The sequence below is a fragment of the Podarcis cretensis genome (assembly GCF_951804945.1).
Source record: "Podarcis cretensis genome assembly, chromosome: 6".
In the NCBI taxonomy this organism is placed as follows: Eukaryota; Metazoa; Chordata; class Lepidosauria; order Squamata; family Lacertidae; genus Podarcis; species Podarcis cretensis.
The window spans coordinates 36,208,896-36,232,796 of NC_137175.1; the positions used below are offsets into that span (position 1 = coordinate 36,208,896).

Consider the following 23,901-nt stretch of genomic DNA (forward strand, 5'->3'; position numbering starts at 1 on the left):
TGTGATCTCCAAAATTTCCCCCTTTTGAAAAATGGTCATGCCCACGTTTACAGTGTTAGCTGGGGCCAATGCAGCCCTTGGCCTGAAAGAAGTTATAGACACTAGTTCTAATTCATAAAATACTGAAGAGGTGATATTTTCATAAAGTACAGTACTCCAGAAGCCATGAACTAGAGTCTCTTTTTAATGTATCTATATAAAAAATAATGAGCGATTTACAGGTCTCTTTCTAATCAGAACCTTAGAAGTATATATAAAGGTGCTGTACAATATATAAACATTTACATCCAGTACAACCATAGGTTTCTCAACATTCCAAGGCCACATTGCTAAAGTCATTTTATGCAGTTAAGTACAGATACAAAGTCTCTGGGTAGAAGGGCTCACATCAAACAGAGGACAACAAATTAGGTCACACCATTAAAGGTTAAATTGCATATGGGTAATGATTACTTGCTGAATAATGGAGGGGGGGAACCATTTTAGTTTTACTAAGTCATCTTGATATTTCTGCAGTTTTCATTCAACACTATTCTGTGACAGAGTATAAGAATCTTGAAGGGATGTTTCATGATGTTTGTCAAGGTATTTAAACTACATAGGCTAACTCAAGTATTAAATATTTTCACAGTAATTTTCTACAATATTTGCACATACGTCCTACAGCAACTTGAGTTCTTAAATGAGAGAACAAAAGACACTTCAAAAAACAATTTTCTTAATATTAAGAGTTTAACCAGCTGTCTTTTAAAAAAACAATTTCCTCAAGAACTGGTTTGTCTTGGTAGCATCACACCACAGAAATGCTTAGGAAAACCAAGTCCAAAGAATATAGGGCTTTTAAAAACCTCCTGTTCAAAACAGGAATTCATTTGAGCCACATTAAACTTTTAAAAACTCAGGGAAATTAATAAGCAACACAGATATTGTTGGGATGGGAAAACACCATTTAAAAATAAAAAGCACAAACCCATGTGGAACTGTAAGATACTGTAAATTCACAGCCAACATACATACACCTTGCACAAATTTTAAAAAAGGTGAACAGATGTTCTAACGTAACTTAAATGTGTATCATCACACCAGTATATGTTTCTGGGTGCCACATGAACAAATCCATCATGAAAGTGCAGGACTATTGCACAATAGACAACCTTGCACCTTTCAATTTCCCATTCTGACCAATGCCATCAGGCATCCTATTGAGGCTCTGATTACAGGTACGTTTATGCTTTCAACTTTTCCTTCTCAAGCATTTTCACTGTCATTGCAATGGTCAGCTTGAGAGGTGGTGGTGAGGAAAGGGCTAATCAACAGCTTTCTAGAGACCTAGTGCTTTTAAATGGGCAATTGGATGTCACTTAATGCCAGTTGCTTCTGATCAAGCTAGCAGGATAAGCACAGCAACCACACAGGGATAGTCATACAAAACCAGTAACAATAGCACCAAGCAAGTACACCTCTTGAAGTAGTATTCCAGGCTTCAGTGAAATCATATCTCACACAGACAGCATCTAAGGAATTTCATTCTTCAGCAATCAAAGTCCATTTCAAGAGTTCACAGGATTACCACTATCCTAGATATCTTCACCAATCTATTCCCCATCACACTCAAAGCATTCAGACCCAGCAGGGCTAGGTGAAAAGGGTATGTCAGCAATCGAGTTGAATGCAAAGCAATAATCTTCTGAAAGTGACATCGCTAAAGCCCTCAGTGGCAAGCCTGTAGTTACTACGACACAATGCCAACTTCAGCTGTTCTCCAGAATAAGGCTGAGCAGTATCATGCAAAAGTGAAAATCGAACAGAAATGGTAAAACCTTGAGCAGATAGATGGGCTCTATACAGATAAATATTTCCAAACAGCAATGGGAATGACTTTTCTCTTATTCCTACTGGCTCAGGGGAAGTGCCACAGTAACAGTAGTTACTGCACATGCAAAGAACTACACATGCAAAGGAAGTGGAGAAGCTTGTCTCATTCAGTTCAACAAAGCAGTAAAACTGACTGCCAGACTGCCTAAAGTAGAGTGCAACTGATAAAAAGAAAGGGTTAATATGTCAGCATAACAGGAATGCCACCATTAGATATTTTTTTAAAAAAATGCTTGGACATTACTGTGCAAGAAAAATAGTACTGTGCATTTTTTTCCCCTTTAGTAGATAGGGATTTCACAAAATAGAGGGGAGAGGAAGGGAGAAGAATGTTAGCAGTAGTAGAGTTCTTAAAAGGCAATATTAACAATGTGTCCTTAATTTGCAGACATCCATTTGCCACAGTGCTGCTATGCTGGAAAGAACTTGTTTTGTCCCATCTCAAACACACACACTCCCGCGCAAAAAGCAAAACAAGCTCAAAACACTAAAGAACTTGCAGAACTTATTAACCAGACATTGCATTAAGACATTCCCAAAACGAACACACACATAAACACACAGGCAATGAAAGTTCCATTACAAAACATTCTGCATGTTTGAGAAATCATCACTTATACACTGTAACTAACAGAACAGGTAAAAAAAGGACTGGAAGAGAAACTAATGGATGAAGGAAAGAAAATAAGTTTGAGAAGAAAGGGGAAAGAATAAAATATAAAATAGAGAACAAGACTTGAAAGCTGGAAGAAAGAAGTCTAATACAATTAAACAGCCTACTGGAAGAGGAAGCTCCCTGACAAAGTGTGGAAATCTTTGATTTAGGGTAACATTAAGGGGCATGGATCAAACTCTGCTGAGATGGATCAAACTCACAAAAGCTCATTCAGAGGCTGCCAAATCCATTGCTAGAATGATGTAAAATTCAAAGTCTCCATTCTTGCAGCTTGCCATCTCCTTAAATCCCATCACAATTAACTACATGTCTGAGGTGCAAATGTGCTCCACTGTTAACATTCCTCACTATCATATTTACACTCACGCAGAAGTAAGAGAGGTACGTTAAAAAATGGAAAACAAAGTGAGGTCTTCTAGTAATAGCGATAAGCAAGGACAATTCTTGAGAATTTGACTTTGGTGGATCGGTTTACTCTGCTGTGTTTTAAGATCTTGAATTTTGAGCCAAGGCAGGAAATATTCAAGTGTTTAGACAGCATTAAGCAAAAAAACAAACAACAGATGGGAGATGCTGACAAACAGCATGGCAGTAAGCTTGAAAGCATATGCACACTCTGCATGTTTAATAACTAATGTTAAAAGTGCTTGTTAAAAAATAATAATCAGGACATAATTTCGTGGCAATCCTGAAGCCACTTACTTCAATATAATCACGCTGAAATTAAGAGAACTGTTGTGATTTTAAAACTACTCAGCTTTCAGATTTAAATTTGTATCACATATTTTAAAGTTGGAATGGACAACTCAAACAAGGTAGTGAAGAGAGCAAATGACAAAAAAGCACATATAAAGGGGCACTGTCCTGTTTAAAGTTATTGTGCTGGTATTGACAGGTTTGAGGAGGGTGGAAGAGAGCTTTGTGAAAAAAGGCATTTGGGGCATGTTTGCTCCCTGACTCCAGAGAGCCAAGAAAACCAAGCACATCTAACTTCTTGCTTGAGCAGCGAGAACTCAGAAATATTCCCTATGTAAACATGCAGCATGCTTGAGTAAATACTCATTTTTAAACTTTTTTTCCCCTTTTCTGTGGCAGTGGAAAATGCAGAAGATTCAACAGGATACAGTAGATAACTTGGCACAAGAACAAGAGTAGTGAGTCATGATTACACTGATAATAGGCATTAAATAATTTTGTTCATTATCTCACAATACTATCAGAAAGCCTTAGCAGTGCAACATCAGGAGCAGCAGGACACCACCTTCAAAGGGACCAAAGGACAGCAGCTTTTGAAGAGTTTCATATATGCAATCCAAAAGGTCCTTCATGCAGCCTAATTTAACTTCCAATCAAATGTACTTTCTGTTCATCACAGTGTCTGAAAAAATGACAGTTTTTGTGAAAAGAAAAACTGTTTTAAGTGGCCACATTAGAAACTTGATTAAAATATGTTCTAAAAAAATTTGTCAGTCAAACCCGTTTGTCTGTCACACCTGTTGCTTTTGTGACTCTGCTTGCACTTGGTACCTTCCAAGGTCCAGGAGTTATAGCTTTCTTCACAGGAGATCTGCTCTCACTTTTGAAAATTCCATCCTCTTTGGTTTTATCAGCTGACTCCAAGTCATTGTCTCTGTATTTGTTCAGGACAACAGGCTCTTCTGCTTCAAGCCTAGTGTTGTTATCTCCAGAAAGTACTGAATCATCAGGAAGACCTGCCATTTTTAATTGGTTAGAGCTTTTGATTTTTTCATCTTCCAGTGTTTTCTTTCTAAGTTGATTAGCCTCAGAAAGTGGAAGAGACTGCTCCTCTGACTTGTAATGTGCTGTCTCTGAAGGGCATTTCTCATCCTTCCCAGATATGTTTTGCTTTGTGACTTCTTTGATGCCTCCTAATTTCACTTTTTCTATTGGTAGCACAGTTGTGTGCTTTTCACTAACAGGTGTTCCACTTTTAAATTCTGTTAATCTTTGCTCTGTGTTCAGATTATCTCTGCTTCTTTCTTTCTTTGGATATTTCTGGGGACTGGCAGATCTGCCTCTCTTTTCCTTGGCAGGGACTTTCCCAATATCTGCACACTCAGGGGTTCCCGGGTGCTTGTTTTCATGTCTTTTGGGACTTTCTGGCTGGTCTAAGCAACCCTTGGTGGTTTTTTTAGGTTCACCCATTCGAGGGCTGTTGCATGGCGCTTGATTATGGCCTTTGGAAGTACTATTGCTCAACTTTTTTGGGCTGGCTGATCTGCCTCTGCTGGTTGCATTGCCCACTGCCAACTGTGCAGTACTGTGTACCACCTTATCACCTGGACTGGAGGGGTGGTCCCGTTTGTTCACATTCTTTTGTGCAGAAGTTGCATTCTTAATCTCCAAGTGGTTTTCCATTAAAGTGCTTTTCTTTTCAGGCACAGTTTTCTTCAGTTCTTCCAGTTTCTCAGGCATCTGGACTTTCACTAAAGCTTCTTCTGGTCCTGGCAAATGAGATGCTTCAGATGTGGAAGCAGAATGTGAAGATGAGGGAAGTGGTGTCTGTTCACCGTGTGTTACACTTGAGGACGTTGGATTCAAACTATCCAGATCACCTGCATCAGAACAAGGACAAATATGCCGCTAAGCAATAAGGATGTGTTCTTGACATTTAAAGCCCTTCCAGTTTTAAGCTATGTAAAAACACAACAACTTGTACAATGAAAAACCAACTTATGTCTCTATATGGCAAGACAACAAATTAGGTTTTACAGACTGCAGGTCATGTATTCTTTTGCTAATAACTGTATTTAACAAGTGCTGCATATCCCCCATATGTGCACATCCTTCCCTGCTTTGCAAACCTGATTTCTGTGCATACTCAACTCTTCCACCACCACAACAAAAAACTGCAATCTACATTAACTCACTTTCCTGTTAACCACAACACTTCACGATAATTAAAACAAGAGTCTTATTATTCCTTTACATTTCAGGGAAAGAATTTCTCCCACAGGGTCTAGGGAAGTGTATGCAATGGGGTTTGCAGAATGGGCTGGAGAGAGAATAAATGAAAGGGACACAAATCTTCAAAATCGTGCTGAGTACGTAGGGCACATTTAATTCAATGTAGCTTATAACAATATTCATAAGCCACCAATTCAAAAAATAGTAATTCATGGTGGTATACAATAAAACCATGAAATCACAAAATACACAATTTTAATAAAAGAAACAAAATGTCCAATGCAGCTTGATTTCAGCCTTTCTCAGAGGCAAATACTATAAATGAGTAGAGAACTTCAACAAAGCATGATGCCTTTAACCAGTTATAGTCCTTGACCCCAAGGAAAGTTGAAACTGAAATGTGCTGAGTATTTCACATTTTTCTTTAGAGTACCCCACATACCTTTGCACTGTTTTGAGGCTTTACCTCTTTTTGTTTGTTTGTGTTTTCATGCTGCACTCTGCTGTTTTTCTCAAGAGAGAGTAACCACCATAGTGCATGTTACATAGAACAGTTGGGAAAAATCACTGATTTGGAGGATGTGCTAGGAAGGACAATGATCTCTGCTGACACATGGAAAGGCTTTGGGATTTATTTAGCTGGTAAGACTTGTGAAATGCAGGACTCCTAAAACTTATTCTTCTGCATCAGTGATAGACTACACTTAAGCAATACATGCCAAAAGAAAACTGAAAACAAGGAGAGCGAAAAACTACTGTTTGAAGCAAATAAAAAGAGGTCAATCACAAGACATGCAGATTTACCAAGTCTTTAAGGAAAGACCAAGAAAAGCACTGAAAGCTTTAATGCTGCTCAGGTTTCACGTAGGAGCACAAACTGGAAGGAGCCAAACCTGAGGGAGGAAGAGAAAAAGCCCAGGACTATATACCAAAATCACAGCACACAGCAAAAGACTTCATCAGAAATGTACGATTCACAAGCAGAGTGCAAGAGCTGGCATAGTGAGAATAAAAAGAATCACGCTATTCCTTACTGTCCTGTGTTTGCAAGACTTGCTTGAGTACGCTCCACCAAGGAAGCCTGGTAGTCACAGTGTCTTAAATAAACAGACCCTCAGGTCTCTGTGGTTGCTCTTGTATGTGTGTCCTGAGAGAAAGTGCTGAAAGATGCTGAAGTGTCCCTTAGCCACTTTCTCAAGTTCCCATGTCTGTTTAGAATGTTTGCACCCAAAAGGGATCACCTCAATTTTCTTAGGGTTATTCAGTTAAGGGGCAAAGTCTGTTGCAAACTGCTCCACTCTTGTGGAAAGTTACTTTCAGACTAATACAGCTCAATATAACCCGTTGATTGATGTCGCTTTCAGAGACTATTTGGCACAAATTCCTGTAAAGAAATGAAACAAAGGGGTCCACTCATGGGAAAATAGACTGATCTCACAAGATCCTCTGGGAGCTGAGACTTCTGTGTCTTTTATCAGTCCTTCCAAATATAGTACCGAACACGTTTCTTTTTCTCTAGTGCTGCCTTCCCTAACCAGGTAAAGTCCAGAGCTTGTAAGACTACAGCTTTCACAATCCCTGACTACTGGGCTATACTGAAGGGGTGCTGGCAGTTGTAGACCATCTGGAAGGTACCACATTGGCTACCCTTGCTCTAGTGCATTTGAACATTATTTACCTTTGACTGGGGGAATTTAATGCCTCTACATTATTCAAGTCAATTCCCTCTCTCTGTGTGTCTGCCTGTATCACCTCTGCAAAGACTTCAAGGACTGGTGGGTGTGGATGGCAAAGGACCTACATCACTGTTTCTCTTGGGGGATTGCTGAGGGTTGGTGAGGAGGGAGAACAATGCCTGGGCCTTGGGGATATACCTCATTTTCCTCTAAGTGATACAGGAAGACAAGGAAGAAAAAGAGCATACAGTCAGCACAGAAGGAGCGGGAAATGGGGAAGATTATTTCTAGGCAACTAGCTGACTCTGGCAAACAAAGCTCTCGTAAAACTCTGATCTGCCTTCAGGTATGAAAGCAGATATAGATGTAAGTCTGCTTGACCTTGTCTCTGGAGAAGATAGCAGAGTTAATGCTCTTCTAACACTGAAGAACAGCAGCATCTGCAACATACAGAACAGGCTAAGACAGTCACTCCCTCTCATTCATCAGATCCATAAACAGGACAGAAGTACCATATTACCATGATCTGGTATTAAGCCGGTTCCTGGTCGCAAAAGGAGGAGAACTTTATTTCCTCCAGACTGAATCAATTCAATGGCTCGGGTATGGGTGATTCCTTGGGTCGGCTCCCCATTGATCTCAACAATCTGGTCCCCAACCTGAGGAAAGAAAAGCATCCATATTAAACACAAAGGGCACATCAAATTCTTGCCTTATACATAGAACCTGTTTAAGTAAATCCTGTTTTGTCACATATTCAATTCAAAGTGGCTAACAATATTCATACTGTTATAAAATCTGCTGAACTCACAGCACCACCCATGAATAGCATCCCAATTATCACCTGGAATTCCAGATACTGACTTGCCCTCTAGATAACTTCATAACAGCTTTACATTCTGTGAGCTGGCACCTACATATGACTGCTGAAGGACAATGCTAAAGGCCAGCTGTGGAACTGGGGGCGGGGAGAGATGGAAGGGTTGTCATTGAGGTGTGAAATGCAACCCAAGAATTACAAAGTGTATATTGCAGTGTTGTTAACTAACCAACAGATGCCACTGTTACATACAAGGTAGCATGCAGGGCTGGATGGAGCCTGACACCTCAGGGAGTAAGAGGGGGAGGGAACAGGTTCCATTTAAGGTGGGGAAGCAGCATCGCATTCTAGTCATTTGGAGCAGTTTCTTGCTTGAAAAATAGAAACAACTCACAGTGCTGTGAAAAACTCCCTCTAGATATTTACTGTGTGGTTGAAAAGACATTTTGAAGGAGAAAGAGTTCAGTGAGAACATTCATTTAGGCAAGAAGATCTACAGGAAAAAGCATGGGACAGCTCTTGTGGCTCCGATTTGTAACTGGTTTCAAGTTTTATTAGCTTATGTGTATTTTGTCCAATTACAGGCAAATTCATCACTCCCTTAGACTTCTGCAATAAAAAGTGTGGAAGCAATGCCTTAACAGCCATATACCACAAGCAGCACAGCTGCATCTAGGTTCCTATAAACAAAATATACCGTGGGCCACAAGAAACATCCTTGCAGATATAATTTTATGGTTTGCAAATTGATTCTAAAATGAAAAGTGGTATACTGCAGTAATAAAATTTACATCATTAAATTCGTTTATAGCATACATCTCAGTGAACACTGTAGAGTCTTGAGAAAGAGTCTGTTCAAAACTGCAACCAGCAGGGAAGAACTGTAAACAAAGTATTCATTTTTCTCAGTGTTACCAGGTGACCAATGAGGTTACCCTGGGCAGATGGGCTTACATAAAATGGAAAGTATTTGTTTTATTTTATTTGTTTAGAAGTGTAAAGAAGAGAGTATGATCCAATGAATAGTGTGTTGGAGTTCCAGTGCCCTGGAGCTACTTTCAAAGGCTCCTGATGCACACCATTTGTTAAAAAAAGTATGCCAATATGCTAAGTGGGACATATGCTTGGTAGTAGGAAAGGCATGGCTGTTGAGGTTGAGACTCTTGAAAAAGCAGCACTGACAAAGTCATATAAGAGCTCACTCACCTGCTCATCCTCCAAAATAATATATAGCAACCTCTGTCAACATTGCCCTTCTGTTTGTCACTAATTCATGCATTTGCTCATATGCTTTTAACACCTACTTTGGCATTTGCCAACATAAGCTACTTATTATTTCACGATAACAGAGGTTATGTCTCCCTTTTCTACTGATTCACCATTAGGTATATTAGTGTCTGGGTGCAACTGTATAAATTCAAGGTTAAAGGGGGGGGGGGAGGAAGGCGGGAAACATGAATATGTGATTCAAGTTTGGGGCTCTAGTAAGGGACACTACTTGAGATGAAGCCCATAGCATATTTCTGGAAAAAACAAGTACACCCTTAAAGCAGGGACAGTCAAAATGGTGGCCTCCAGATGCAGGTGGACTACAACTACCTGGCCAACAACTGGAGACTGCCACATTGGCTATCTTTGCTGAAGAGTCCCAGCAAATACTCTGGTAACTATTTGGGAGTTGATGCAAACAAGGTAGAGTGGCAATGACAATACTTACTCTGAATAATAATAATAATAATAAGAAGAAGAAGAAGAAGAAGAAGGCCTGAAATACCAAGCAAGGTCAGCCAATTTAGTCTTTAAGAATCTTAGGTGATTAAGCCCACCCCCACCCAAAAAAAAACACCTATTAGATACTCACATGAATTCTCCCATCTTTAATGGCAGGGCCATCTTCAGCAAGCCGAAGAATAAACAACCCCATGTTATACTCCTTTCCTCCACGAAGACTAAATCCAAAACCTCGAGGACCTCTCTCCAATTCTACAGGATAACATCCAGGGATCTGAGCAGAAAACATAGAGCAGACTTAGATCACATTGGAAAGAGACCTTCCTTACTATATTGTTAGAGAAAGCTTCAAAGTGAGCCTAAGACAGATCCTGATCTCTCAAGCACAAGCTCAGGGAGAAAAAGTTGACTCAGGCAGATCTTAACATAAGATTGGAAATGTACATAAGATTAACATAAGATTGGTACTGACTATGGAAGAACCAGTAGAAAGTATAGAGGAGGTACTGGACGAGATGGACAAATTTGGTACAGTGGCAGGATTCAGATTGAATAAAAGAAAGACAAAAATGATTGTAAAAAATATGGATCAAAAGATGATCGATTTAATGCAACAACGAACAGAGATAGAGGTGGTGAAAAAGGTTAAATATTTGGGAATTTGGGTGACAGCCAAGAATATTGATCTATACCAAAATAATTACATCCCGGTATGGAAGGGAATAAAGAAGGATCTGGAGGTGTGGGCCAGAATGAAATTATCATTTTGGGGAAGAATTTCCACAATAAAAATGACGGTGCTACCAAAGATGTTATTCCTATTTCAGACCTTACCCATATTAAAGGGTACAGGAATTTTTAAAGAATGGCAAAAAGTGATTTCAAGGTATATCTGGCAGGGGAAGAAGCCTAGAATAAAATTTAAATTACTGACGGATGTAAAAGAAAGAGGAGGCTTCGCCCTGCCAGATATGAGACTATACTATGAAGCAGCCTGTCTATGCTGGTTAAAAGAATGGATAAAGTTAGAAAATAATGAATTATTAGATCTTGAAGGATTTGATAACAGATTTGGGTGGCACGCGTATCTTTGGTGTGATAAAAAAAGGGTTCATAAAGGATTTGGAAACCACATCTTCAGGGGTTCACTAATAGAGGTTTGGGAGAGATACAAGAATATACTGGAACCAAAAGTTCCACACTGGCTGTCCCCGTTAGAGGTAATAACTGTGAAGAAGATCAATATGAGAAATAAATGGGCCACTTATGGGGAACTGATAGTTAAAGAGGGAGGAAAATGGAAACTGAAGCCATATGAACAAGTTAAAGATCTAGTTTACGATTGGTTGCACCATTACCAAGTTAATGAAATATTTAAAAAAGATCTGAAGGAAAAGGGTTATGTGGAAAGGGAATCAAATTTCCAAAAGGACATTATAAATAATGAGTATAAAATTCTGTCAAAAATGTATAAGATATTGCTGGAATGGAATACGAAAGATGAAGAGGTCAAATCGGTAATGATACAGTGGGCAAAGGATTTTGGGTACAATATTCAATTTGAAGATTGGGAAAAACTGTGGAAAGAGCATTTAAAATTTACAGCATGTATCACACTGAAGGAGAATGTGATGAAAATGTTTTATAGATGGTATATGACACCTGTAAAATTAGCAAAGATGTATAAGGTTGATAACAAATGTTGGAAGTGCAAAGATAAGGAAGGGACATTCTTTCATCAGTGGTGGGAATGTAAGAAAGTGAAAAGTTTTTGGGAAATGATCTATAATGAGTTGAAAAAAATGTTAAGATATACTTTTGCGAAAAAACCCGAAGCTTTTCTTTTAGGTATGGTAGGAAAGGACATCAGAAGAAAGGACTGTAAGCTTTTCCAGTATGCGGTAACGGCAGCCAGAATCCTGTTGGCTCAGAAGTGGAAACAAGAGGAAATACAGACGATAGAAGAATGGAGACTAAAAATGACAGACTATGCAGAACTGGACAAATTAACTGGGAAAATTAGATATATTAAAGATCAAAAGTTCATCGAAGACTGGGGGAAATTTGTGGATTATCTGAAAAATATATGTGGTGTGAACACAACGCTAGCGGGATTTAAAGAGGCACTGTAAAAAAAGAAAATAAGTATTGTTTATGAGAAATAATAGGAGTAAGGAGGAAAAATGGCAATACGAAAGAAGGGAATGTGTACTAAAGGTGTAACTACGGATGATTGTCAGAGACGTTGAAGGAAGTCAAAAAATAACTATGATTTGTTGTATGCGGGATTGAACGAAGAATTGGAGGGAACTTTATAAAATGTATAATAATAAAAATTATTTAAAAAAAAAAAATAACATAAGATTGGAAATGAAAAGTGGCTTTCCTAAAGATCATCCTGATTTTTATTTTGACTGAGAGCCAAGCCCCCATATAGGGGCTGCTGCAAAGTGCTTATCCGACTTTGGTCTCCATGCTGCAGATGTAGCATTTAAAAGTGTTTTGCCCTGTATATTGGCTGATATGCATGCATATATTTGTGCCAGCAATAGCCAATGACAGGGATATGCAATATAGCTCAATGCTTACTTAGTCATATTGGGTGGAATCCAATGAAGTGCTAATTGAACAAGGATTTCTGCTTGTGGAACGGAACGTTCTTTCCCTCTCCTCACCCCCATATCCCCTACGTATATTCTAGTGTTTCTCCTAATCCTCTGGTGCAGATTTAGTAATTCCTCAACTAATTCTACATGTAGACTCTATTTACTTTAAAACTTACAAGGCCAACATAAGTTCTTCCAAAAAAGGATGCAAACGTGCTCTTTCCCATTTCTTTAGCACCAAAGTCTAGGCCAGAAACTCTGCACAACTGTAATAGCTATGCCTCCCCCCGCCCCTTCTGTTACTTTTAGAAGTATGAGGATTTAGTGAGAAAATTATTATGAGTCCCTGGAAATACAACTATTCTAGCTTAACCAGTTAGGGATAAACTGAAGTTGCAGTGACATTTTAAGTTCTTTATCAAAAGTAGCCGAGGCTTCTACCACAGATGTAACCCAGCAAGCTTTATGTAAAGCATAGCACTCCATCCTTAAACAGACTACTAGATCTTCCAATAATATCCCAAATTCCCACTTCATATTGATTCTAGTCACCTGAAGATTAAATGATTTAAAAAACCCTGCTAGTTTAAGACCAGAGTTCAGACTGTCTCATGTTGGCTCAAGAAATACAAAGCTGAGAAACGAAAAGCTAAGGTTGACAGTTTAACATAAATGATGCTGTGCAATGTCACAAATTGTGCTTTCTTACAACTTACTACCCATGCACCCACACTTCTGCTTGTTTTTTCAGGCCCAAATCCTGATGTGGAGGATGGAGTGCCTAGGACCAGCAAACATGTCCCATGTTGTCCTAGTCCTGTATTGTCTTATGAAGCACCTGAGCCTTACTGTAATGCTAGAGGAATTCTTCTGCAAGTTGTGGTTTATTATTAAACACTACTTTTGTTAAATGTGGCGATGCATAGTTGTGGGATGCACAGCTGCAGGGTGGCTGTTCGTATGTGTTTATGGTGCCCATGGCAGTTTTTCAGGTTTCCAAATGTGCCCAGAAACCTATCAAGATTGGTGAACTCTGGTACCGTCAGTGTATTGCACTGCTACAGGCATTGCACATGGCAGCCACCAGGTGGCTCCTGAATTCAGAACAATACATTCTATGGGGTCTACTTCCAAATTAGCCCATCTCCACCCTCAAAACCACCAATGGAGTTCCTGCACTTTAAATATTCCAATCAACTACGTGGAATTACGTTCTGCACAAAATGTGGCTGCTGCCTCTTTAATTTCTAAGCGCCAATACAGTACATGAAGCACTTGACATTTATAAAGTTAGAAGTGATGGTAACATAGAATAACAGAATCGTAGAGTTGGAAGGGACTCCGAGGTTAATCTAGTCCAACCCCTTGCAATGTAGGAATCTCAGCTAAAGCATCCATGACAGATGACTATGCAACCTCTGCTTAAGAACCTCCAAGGAAGGAGAGTTCACAATCTACCAAGGGAGTCTGTTCCACTGTTGAACACTTCTGCCAAAAAGTTCTTGTTAGATTTGAACCAGTCCTTGGAGTTCAAAGCAAGGAGTTTCATGAATTTTGCTGCTTTTATAGCATTTGTAGAATATCCACTGCAGTGACTGTGATACAAAGTCTTACCTATCCCTATATTTGCTATGGGAAGTTTTGGCCTCAAACAATAGATACCAGTTTAACAGAGCTGTTGTCCAGAGAAGAGTTTATACCTGAGATAGTTTGCTCCCTGTGACAGATGAAACACCTTCCGATGACGAGAAGTGCTTGAAACTGTTGCATTGTTCTTTTCCAGTATCAGCTTCCATAGCACTCCTGAAATTAAAGGAAGCAGAGGGATGTTTGTTTATTTATATAAACTGGGGCAACCCAGTCAGATGGGCAGGGTTGATGTCATTACTACTACTACTACTACTACTACTACTACTTGTTGGTTTCTGTTTGCCTCACTGAGCAGCAGCTGGTAGTCATGGGACTATGTTTTCATTCCACAGTTCAGCTACTGTTGGATTCTCACGGGAAAGGGAGACTAGATGTGACGTTCATTGGTTTCCTGTTTCTTTGTTCTGTTGTTTCTTTGTTGGAGTTGCTCTCTGCTCTCACAGAGGCAAGATGTATGTTTGTATGCTCTCAGCACAGCTTAGAAATAAAGCATAGCAATGTAGCACCATACCTGCTTCATCCTTTCATTTGCGGACTGGGATTAAACTCTGCTGGGCTCAAGGCAAGATGAGCCATATCAGCTCAAGGGCCGGAGCTGAATAAACTAACACTATTATTATTATTATTATTATTATTATTATTATTATTATTATTATTAAAATTTATCTCTCAAGGCAAATGGATACCAACAACAACAATTGTGGTCTTCAGTGGCAATGTAATCATGTCCTACATGCCACTGCTGAAATCTGAAATAGCTCTGGATGAAAACTGGAGAGCATCCATGGCATCATCAGCTGGCAGGACAGTGGCTTTGGCAATACTGATTCTCTGCAGTGCTTTGAAGGGGATGGGGAAGAGTTTTTCCATGCTTTGCCTTTGCTTGCAAAATGCTCCCTTTAAGATCAGAGTGAGATGGGGACTTAGGGCAGGAGGGAGAGGGAGTCTTGCAAAGCCTTTTGAGGGCCCCCCCCTCTTCCCTTTTATGTCCCTAATCTTACACCAGCCTTTAATCTCCACTCATGGGTTGATGAATGGAGATTAAATCCTGCTGCCTACAGTGAGTGATCCTGTTCCCTGCTGAAAACAGGAACATGCAACCAATGTAGGGAGGTGCTGAAACCGAATGGTTCCTGGAAGTCTCCGACTGGCCATGTTGGAGGCTTCTTAGTGACAATAGTGTTCTGCTTAACAATCCTAACATACCATTGTCTTTTTTTTATTGCAGCTTTTGCCTGCCTTCTAAACAGAGCCCTGGGGAAGGGAGGAAAGACAACAGAAAAAGCAAAGCCAGAAAGGGGGCTGGGCGGGGGGGGGGGGGAGAAGAGGTTTTCTTTAAAATATAAAATTGTGGGGAGGGAGACTGACAATGATTTTGAACAAAGGGGAGAGTTTGATTCAGAGAAGCAATGTGGGGGGCAGTCTGCAGAGACTGAAGGGGAATAACTGGAAGAAAAAGCTCCATCCTGGGCAGGAAAAGAACTAGAGGAGGTGTCTTGGGTTATATGGCTGACCCAGAAGACTTTCATGAGTTTCCCTGCTTTCCTAGGCATAACCCACCCAATGAAGAAAAACAGGCATGAAGCAACATTCATACCGTATCTTTCCGTGTATCGGATGAGGTTTTTTGACTCAAAATTCACGTCAAAAAACTGGGGTCGTCCAGTACATGGATAGTGGCATGGGGAGGGGGAGCGGCATGCTGACAGCCAGCTCATTGGCGGGAGCGCGGCTTCCCCCGATGCCGCAGCGAGTGGGGAGCGATCTGGGGGGTGTTTCCTGCCCGCAGCTACATGGGGGGGGGGGAGAAGCTGCGTGCCAGCAGCCAGCTCATTGGCGGGAATGCAACTAACCCCAATGCTGCTGCGTGCAGGGGGTGCTCCCTGGGTCGTTTCCTGTGTGCGGTGGCGTCAGGGGAGGTTGCGCTTCTGGGAGTGCAACTTCCCCCGATGCTGCTGGGCACAGGAAACCATCTATGGAGTGTTCCTGCCCACAGCTGCGTGGGGGGAGAGGCTCAACAACTTTGGGCCATTTCCTCCCATTTCCCTAAAATTGAGTCCCCCAAAATAGGGGGGTCTTATACAAGGGGGCATCCTATATTCGGAAAAATACGGTACTTGATATTTTACATAGCAGGGCATGTTTTTCCAGTGCTAATTCATGCCCAATTCATTTGGCACATGATGCTGGGATCTGTGTCTCCTGGAGCAAAAAAGGTTTCCCACCCTTGGTGTAAACATAACCCTCAAGAAACCAGATGAGAAGAAGTCCTCTGCACTGGGACTAGATCAATTCCTGAGTTAAGAAAGCGTCCCAGAAAATTAACTTGTTTTGACCATAGATAGAAAAGACAAAAAGAGTTACCTTCTTGCCTCCCTTTTTTTCTAAGTGCCCTAAAAATAAGAAAAAAACAAAAGTATTTGTACCTGTCAGTAGACAAAGAGCTGGCTGGCACTGTTCCCATTGGCCGATGCTGTAGGGCTGGACTCTGCTTGGCAGAGTTTGTTCCTGATGGGGGACCACGATGCTCTGATCAAGACAGAAGAGAGAGATTAGAAGTACCCTGCACATAATGACACTATTTAAAAAAAGGAAAAAATATGCCAAATATACTACTTTTGTGGCTTCTAGTTCTGCTCTGCCTTAATGAAGGCAACCCCCACAACAGTGGGAGATTGTTGGTGAAGGAAAAACAAGAAGATTGAGGGTAATTATCATTGCAAATTACCCCCAGGGACAAGGAGAACAGGCTTCACTTGCAGTTCATCTTGGTACCTAGCTCTCGCTTCGGCATGGAATGCAAGGGGCAAGGAGGCACTGAGTATAAAAGCACTTTGCCTGCCGAAAACCCTCCAATGCTGCCATTAGGAAGCAGAGGTTCTCCTGTTAATTAGAGCTTAATTGGAACAAAGTACAGACATGTGCTAGAAGAGATGAGATCACAAACTGTGGAACAAACCAACTGCTAGGACTTTAAGGTTTGAACTTGAGATAAGACTTCATTCGGTGCAAAAGATGGTGCAGGGAGGGAGCCTATGGTTTATTTATTTAAAGTTTTCTTCTCTACATTTATGATTCGGCAACCCTCCTCTGAATGTTAGTCCAAATTATATTTGTACAAGCGAGGTTGGAAGAAATTGGATTATAAATATAGAATATAACATCAAACGGAACTGTCTCTGTAAAAAAAGGAAAGAGGGAGGAAAGCTTTATTTTGCAGAAGGTTTATGATGGAAACTTACAGCTGACTCTTCCCCATCCTTTATTATTTACAAAGTGAACTGAATAACACAAAGAAGACTTGGAATTCAATTTAATTGGAAGTATAATTGCTCATATATCTTCAGTTGGAAGGAAGGATGAAAGGTGTCTGTGAACTGCCAAGGAACTGATAAGGTTCTTTATTGAGTTATCTGCAGTTTGACAGACCACTCTTCTTCCCAGGCTGAAAAAATGGTGACAAAAGGTTATTTACAGTCGTACCTCAAGTTGTGTTTGCTTCACGTTGCGTTTTTTCAGGTTACGAACACGGCAAACCTGGAAGTGTTTACTTCCGGATTTGCCGCTTTGTGCATACGCAGGAGCGATCTGCGCACTTCCCTACATGAAAACCCCTGGATGGATCTGCTTAACTATTGGCAGGCTTAAGGACTCTGGAGGGGCTTGTCTGCAAATTTCATCTACTTATGTGAAAAGGAATAAAATAAGCTGCAGCAGTTCTTAAAATTCCACATATTAAATGGAGACAAAATAGGTTCAGTTTTAACAGATCTGATTTGGACATGGATAATGAATCAAAATGGAACTGCAGAGTGGATCCAAAGCAGATCAGGCTGCCTCCAAATTTTGAATCTTAGCAGAATTGTCTGAATAAGGCCTTACTGGTGCCTCTGCCTCCAACACAGCATACACAGTGATTAGATGAGGGGCGGCAAAACCCTCCAAATGTTGTTGGATTCCAACTCCCATCAGCCCCAGCCAGCCTGGCAAATAGCTAGGGATGATGGGCACTGGAATCCAGCAACATCTGGATTCCTTTTCCCTGGATTAGATGCTCACAGTAAGCCCAGCCACACTTACAAAAACAAATGCTTTCTGAAACATAAGGCGCCACTCAGAAAGGAACAAAGCATATTCTAACAAAACAATCTCCCTCAGTGAAAAACCTTAAAGAACAGATTTTAGAACTGGTAAATCTTGGAAGAAGCAAAAAGGCTTGCATAACTTTTAGTCTAACGACACTAGGTGTGCCGAGTTAATGCTTTCCCTCCTTTAATGCAAATTCATTCACATCTGCAATACTTTGTGGTAAGATTAATGGCCTTAACACTATTCCTTAACACAGATTTCTACATGAGGTTCCATTTTCCCAGCCATGCAAGAAAACCCTGTAGAGTTCAGCACAGAATTGCTTGGCCTTATTACTATGAAATGCCTTGAATATCCCCGCCCCCATAAAGACAAATGTCAACATTTTCTCCTGTTTTACACTCAAGAGTTTTAATTAATAAGCACAGGTAGGGAAAAGGCCATCTGTCTATACTCATTCCCCTCTCCACTGCTCATCCTCTTCCGCCTGCATTTCTACTTTCTACATGACTGGGGCTGACAAGCTTCTGTTTTGAGCAAAATGCTAACATAAGGCTTTGTGGAGCATGAAGCACAATTTGTTTTTCTTTAAATTAAAGAGAATACGGGAACAAAAAACAGAGAAAGTCAAAATTTGGCATTTCTAGATGCTAAAGAGAGTTTAATAGTGGGTTTTTAATTTCTAGTTTAGGATGTTTCAACTAATGGAAACAACAGGGAAAAGCAAAGCCAGTAGTAGTTAGTGTGCTATGGTGATGCAGGTTCAAAAGCTGCTTTTCTTTCTTTGATTATAGTCCTGCTGATCAGTTAATGGATGGAGGTATAGATGATCCTTATGAAACAGAATGTAAGAAGAGCCTGCTGTATCAGGCCAATGGCCCATCTGGTTCAGCATCCTGTTCTCACTGTAGCAGGACCCGTGCACAAGGGCACCCTCCACTCCAGCAATTTATTCCTACTACTGAACCAATTCCTGATCCATAAGGTCCTCTTATTCCATGGCTGCTATGCTTACTTAGGAATCTTTGGTGAACTACCTTGTCAAAAGCGTTTTGAAAACTGAAATACACTACGTCAGGCATCCCCAACCTGCGGCCCTCCAGATGTTTTGGCCTACAACTCCCATGATCCCTAACTAACAGGACCAGTGGTCAGGGATGATGGGAATCTCCCTCCAAATGCTGAAGGTTGGGGATGCCTGCACTATGTTAACCATTTCACTAATGCTTGTTGGCACTCTCAAAAAACTCTAATAGGTTTGTGATATGTGATATGGGACTCTGCTTCAGCAAGCCTTGTTCTTCTATATGCTTGGTTATTTAATCCTTAACAATACTTTCTGCCAGTTTTCCCAAGACAGATGTTAACTTAACCTGCCTATAATTTACAGGATCTCCCTGGATTCAGTTTTTAAAATTGGTGTTATGTTGGCTAGTTTGCATTTTTCAGGTATGGAGTCTGATCTTAGGGACAAGCTACTTATTTTTGTTTAGAAGATCAACCATTTCACAGTTGAGTTCTTTGAGAACTCTCTGGCTGCTGCCATCTGGACCTGGTGACTTGTCCGTTTTTATTTTGTCCATTAGGCCTAAAACTTCATATCTTGACACAACTATTTGCCTCTGTTCCTTAGATTCCTTTCCTGAAAAGAGAGATGCAAAGAATTCATTCAGCTTCTCCGAAATCTATTTATCCTCCTTTAGCACACATTTGAATCTCTTGACATCTAACCACCTCCTTGGACTAGGGTTGCCATATTTCAAGAAGTAAAAATCCAGGTGACCAGCAGCTAAACAAAAGCTATTTAGCTTTTATTCTTTTTTGGAAAAATTTGAGCTTTTTTTATTTGTGAGATTGCTAGCAGGGCCACTGCCGTCTGCCTCAGCTGATTGTGCTAATCCCCCAACAGGGAAGAGGCAGAGGGCCAGCTCCAAGCACTTGCTGGGTTCTAGTAACCCCAGTCCCAGCTCTCGTCCTGAGTCCCTCACTCTAACGCTCCCAGCCATGGCACTACTCACAGACTTTGGGCTCCAGGTGGCCCAAATGGAGCAGGAAGGGGAAGCAGCAGGGGTGGTGGCTTCCTTAGTGCCTGCTGCCAGCCCAGGCTGGGAAAGAGCCATGCAGGCCTGGTAGTGACACTGGTAGCATGCGGGCCTCGCACACGTTCACCTCCGGCCAAAGCGAACGCTTCCGCTTCTGGGGCACAGTTTAAAAATAAAATAAAATAAAATAAAGCTCCCCACAAACCCAGGTATTTCCTATAAAATGCAACTCCCCCAATGGGGATGTAGGCCCCCCCAAAGAAGACATGTCTGGGATTTTCAGACATACGGCAAGCCTACCCTAGACAGTCTACTATGGATGTATTTAAAGAGCCTCTTGCCATTGGTCGTAATGTTTTCAGCAATGCACTCATTTCCCCACCCCCAGCATCCCTGACTGTTTGTTTGTACTCACCACCCCACAAAAGTTTGAGTTCACTTTTCTTTTCATTTGGACAAAACTTCTATTTTTTGAAAGAAGCCTAATAGCTTCTTCAGTTCTGCTCTGTAACCACACTGGCATGAACACTAGCTCCTTCCTCACTGATATAGTTGTAACCACCAAATATTTTGTGATCTGGACGCTTGCACATATTTCAAGTACACCTACCTGAATTCAACTTTATATTAAGCAATTTTCTATAAATCATTAACTTATGTAACCCACAAGAAAGTATCCTCTGAAACATGTAGATGTCCGACTGCCTAGTCTTTATTTTGCAATCAGTTTTTTTTTTCTTTATGTATTCTTGGGTCCTCATTTTATCTTCAATTTTATCTGCAAAACTCCAGGGAACAGAAAATTGGGTACATCTCTAAATTTCTGCAGTTGGCTCACTTCTCAAGCATTTAGAGAAAATAGCAGATTGTGGTGGCAAAGATTCAAACCGAAAGACAAAAGAGACTACCATGAGTTGTTTTAAACTGTTTTTAATGTTGTATTTTAAATTGTAGTAACCTGCCCTGGGGGCCTTAGGATGAAGGGCAGTAACAATAACAAGAAGAATCTCAATGTCATCTTCACTGAGTAACCATTCTCCCCTTTAATATAAAAAAAATGAAATTGGGAGTGGGGGGAAATGTGAAAGCATTTCCTTGAAAATAATGGATGTTGTAAGTATAAAAGCCTTGACAAGTAGATAAATTATGTCTTTGATATTCTGTCACAAGTCATAACATGTGAAATCAGTGGAATCAATATTGTGGCAGGTTGGTTTTAGGTGATTATTATTCAGTATTGTAGAAAGCCATCTTTCTGGCAAAATATCAATAGCAAGTTTAATTACATGCACAGGCAGTAGTCTGGAAAAAAGCATACCAGTAAACTGAGCTAGAGAAGAGCTTCTTTTCAAGTGATTAGATTTTACATATTTATACTGAGCTGTTTGTGTAGGGAAAATACTATATGGGGACAATGCTACATCAGCAGATGGGATTTCAGAATAATAAAAAGTCAAAAAGTCATTTTGTTACTTAGAGGACTAGGTTGTTTTGATGTACAGTATTTTGCATCAGCCTGGCTGGTTTGAAGGGAGAAGTTAGATGTGACAGGAGGAAATTGCCACCCAATCCCTGCAAAGTGAGATGGGGAAAAATTAAAAACACAGCCCTATTCTTACCTCATTCTCTACCCCCTCCCCCAAAGTTGGACTCTATGAAGTAGCCTCTGCTAGAGGGATAAAAGTTACTTGGTGGGGACTGACAGCAGATAGGTGGTTCTTTCCCCCCCTCCTACTTACCCATGTAGTACTTTAAAATCTTCCTTGCCCTGATTTTTACTCATTTTGTAAGGACTTGGCTAATGTCTGGGTAAATGAAAATTTTGCCAGGTGCAAAGGCAAGTTTCTTTGGTTGGGAAATTTCAAGTGCAAGCAACCACAACCCATCTAATTTCAAAATGGTGGGGGGGGGGTTAGAGGAGGGCCTTCAATGGAGATAATAAGGTTTGGGAAGACTCATCAGATAGAAAGCTCCAGGCAATCAGTCTCCAAACTGCTAGATGCTTTTTAGGTAATGGTCAAGTCCTTTGCCCCAAAATGGACTGACAACTAGTATGACCATTTAAGAACTGCGACATATGCATGCCACAGATGCTACCTGAGTCTACATGTAATACTGGTCTGGGTAGGAGCACGAAGTGCAGCTCCATCTAAAACAGGTTGTTCACCACCTCCCTGGCCTACACCACCTACAAAAAGCACCTCTGTCTTAGTTGGATTGAGTTGCACTTTGATGACCCTGATCCAGTTCATTACTGACTCTGGACTATGATTCAGTATCTCCACTGTCCCATCCCATTCTGAAGAAAAGGAGAAAGGGAGCTAGGTGTCACCGGTCTGCTAATGACATCTCAATGCAAATCCCCAAAATATTTAATTAAGCAGCTTCATGTAGATGTTGAACAGCACTGGGGACAATAAAGAACCCTGCAGGACATGCCACAGGGACCATCAGAAGTTCTTTCATACCACTTTCTGGAATTGACTGTCCAGATAGGAATGAAACCAGTAGAATACATGACCCTTCAATCCCAAACTCATTCAATTCATTCAGATACAGTGGAACCTAGGGTTGTGGACGTAATCCATGATGGAGGCACATCCGCAACCCGCAGTGTTGACACCCTGAAACGCCACGTCTGCGCATACGCAATTTGGTGCTTCTGCACAAGTGTGATTTAGTGCTTCTGCGCATGTGGCAAAAACCGGAAGTGACCCATTCCAGTACTTCCGGGTTTCCCACAGTCTGCAACCTGAAAACACATAACCTGAAGCGTCCGTAACATGAGGTATGACTGTAGGTAATACTGAAAGCAGCTGAAAAGATCCAGATTGTGACCATGTGGCAGCTGAATCTTATTGTATCTAGAAAGTACAACAATAACATTCTTACCTTCTTCAGCAACAACAGTGAGTGTGACAGTGTTCCCTGCATCTTTGATTAACTGCACAATGTTTTCATGTGAGAGGTCTACGATTGACTGGCCATTCACTGCTGAAATTCTATCTCCCACTTTCAGTTTTCCACAGTGATCAGCTGGACTCCCTTCAATGACACGCCCAATTTTATGCGGAATCACTGAAGAATGAACAAAAGTCATATCAATGTCTCTACTACACACTGTTATATGGGCACTGTTATCCATTATCATTTACACAAACCACTGCATGAGCACACAATGCTTAGTCTACGAACCATGAATCTAAAAAGTCTGTACCTTCTGGAAGGATTGGGGTTATTATAGGCAGTGCTGGATTACCCAAAATGCAGATTAAGCATGTGGTTAGGGAACAAGCAAAGATGGGGCAAAAATGAAAAAGAGAGGGTTAATTTTGTTGGTGTTGTTTAAATGATATTTGATATTTCAGAAAAAGGCAGTTTGTGATGAACTCATTGGTCTAATGAGTGACGAAGTTCATTCAGCTGTTGTGGATGAAAAAAGTACTGCTGGGTAGTTCAATTTATCTGTCGACTCTACACCTGGTATTTCACCTATTGATCAGTTATACTAAGATATGTCTTTCACACAGATGGAAAACCTTCACCATGTTAAAGGTTGCTTTTAGAAAGGGGTTCAAAAGCTTTCTTAGCTGCAACCATGTCGGGCACAGGAAGGGGAATGCATGTAGGGCTGGTTGCAAAGGGCCCAGTTCCAACTGAACCCAGGGGATATCCACTGAGTTTTTAATAATTCAAGTCAGTTGTTTTAATTCCAAGACCTCATAATAATATTTAAGATGCAACATCTCTGGGCCACCCCACTCATGGGGTGCTATGTTTCCCCCTAGATATAAAACTTGAATAAGGC

The 23,901-nt window shown here is 40.7% G+C and overlaps 1 protein-coding gene across 4 annotated transcripts in view; it reads right to left on the reverse strand.

Annotated features, from left to right (window-relative positions):
• Positions 1–163: 163 nt before the first annotated feature.
• Positions 164–23,901, reverse strand: part of MAGI3 (membrane associated guanylate kinase, WW and PDZ domain containing 3) — a 116,177-nt gene continuing 92,439 nt past the window's right edge. For 2 of the 4 annotated variants that reach the window (XM_079978868.1, XM_079978867.1), the window contains exons 16-22: positions 22,986–23,171; positions 16,389–16,491; positions 14,013–14,115; positions 9,837–9,980; positions 7,676–7,814; positions 6,284–6,372; positions 4,988–5,127 (exon numbers count right to left, since the gene is read on the reverse strand). In XM_079978868.1, coding sequence (XP_079834994.1) covers positions 6,323–6,372; positions 7,676–7,814; positions 9,837–9,980; positions 14,013–14,115; positions 16,389–16,491; positions 22,986–23,171 — 725 coding nt within the window. In that variant the 3' untranslated portion in view covers positions 4,988–5,127; positions 6,284–6,322. Of the gene's footprint in view, positions 5,128–6,283; positions 6,373–7,675; positions 7,815–9,836; positions 9,981–14,012; positions 14,116–16,388; positions 16,492–22,985; positions 23,172–23,901 lie in introns of all 4 variants that reach the window. The other 2 variants (XM_079978866.1, XM_079978865.1) reach the window with 1 other exon arrangement.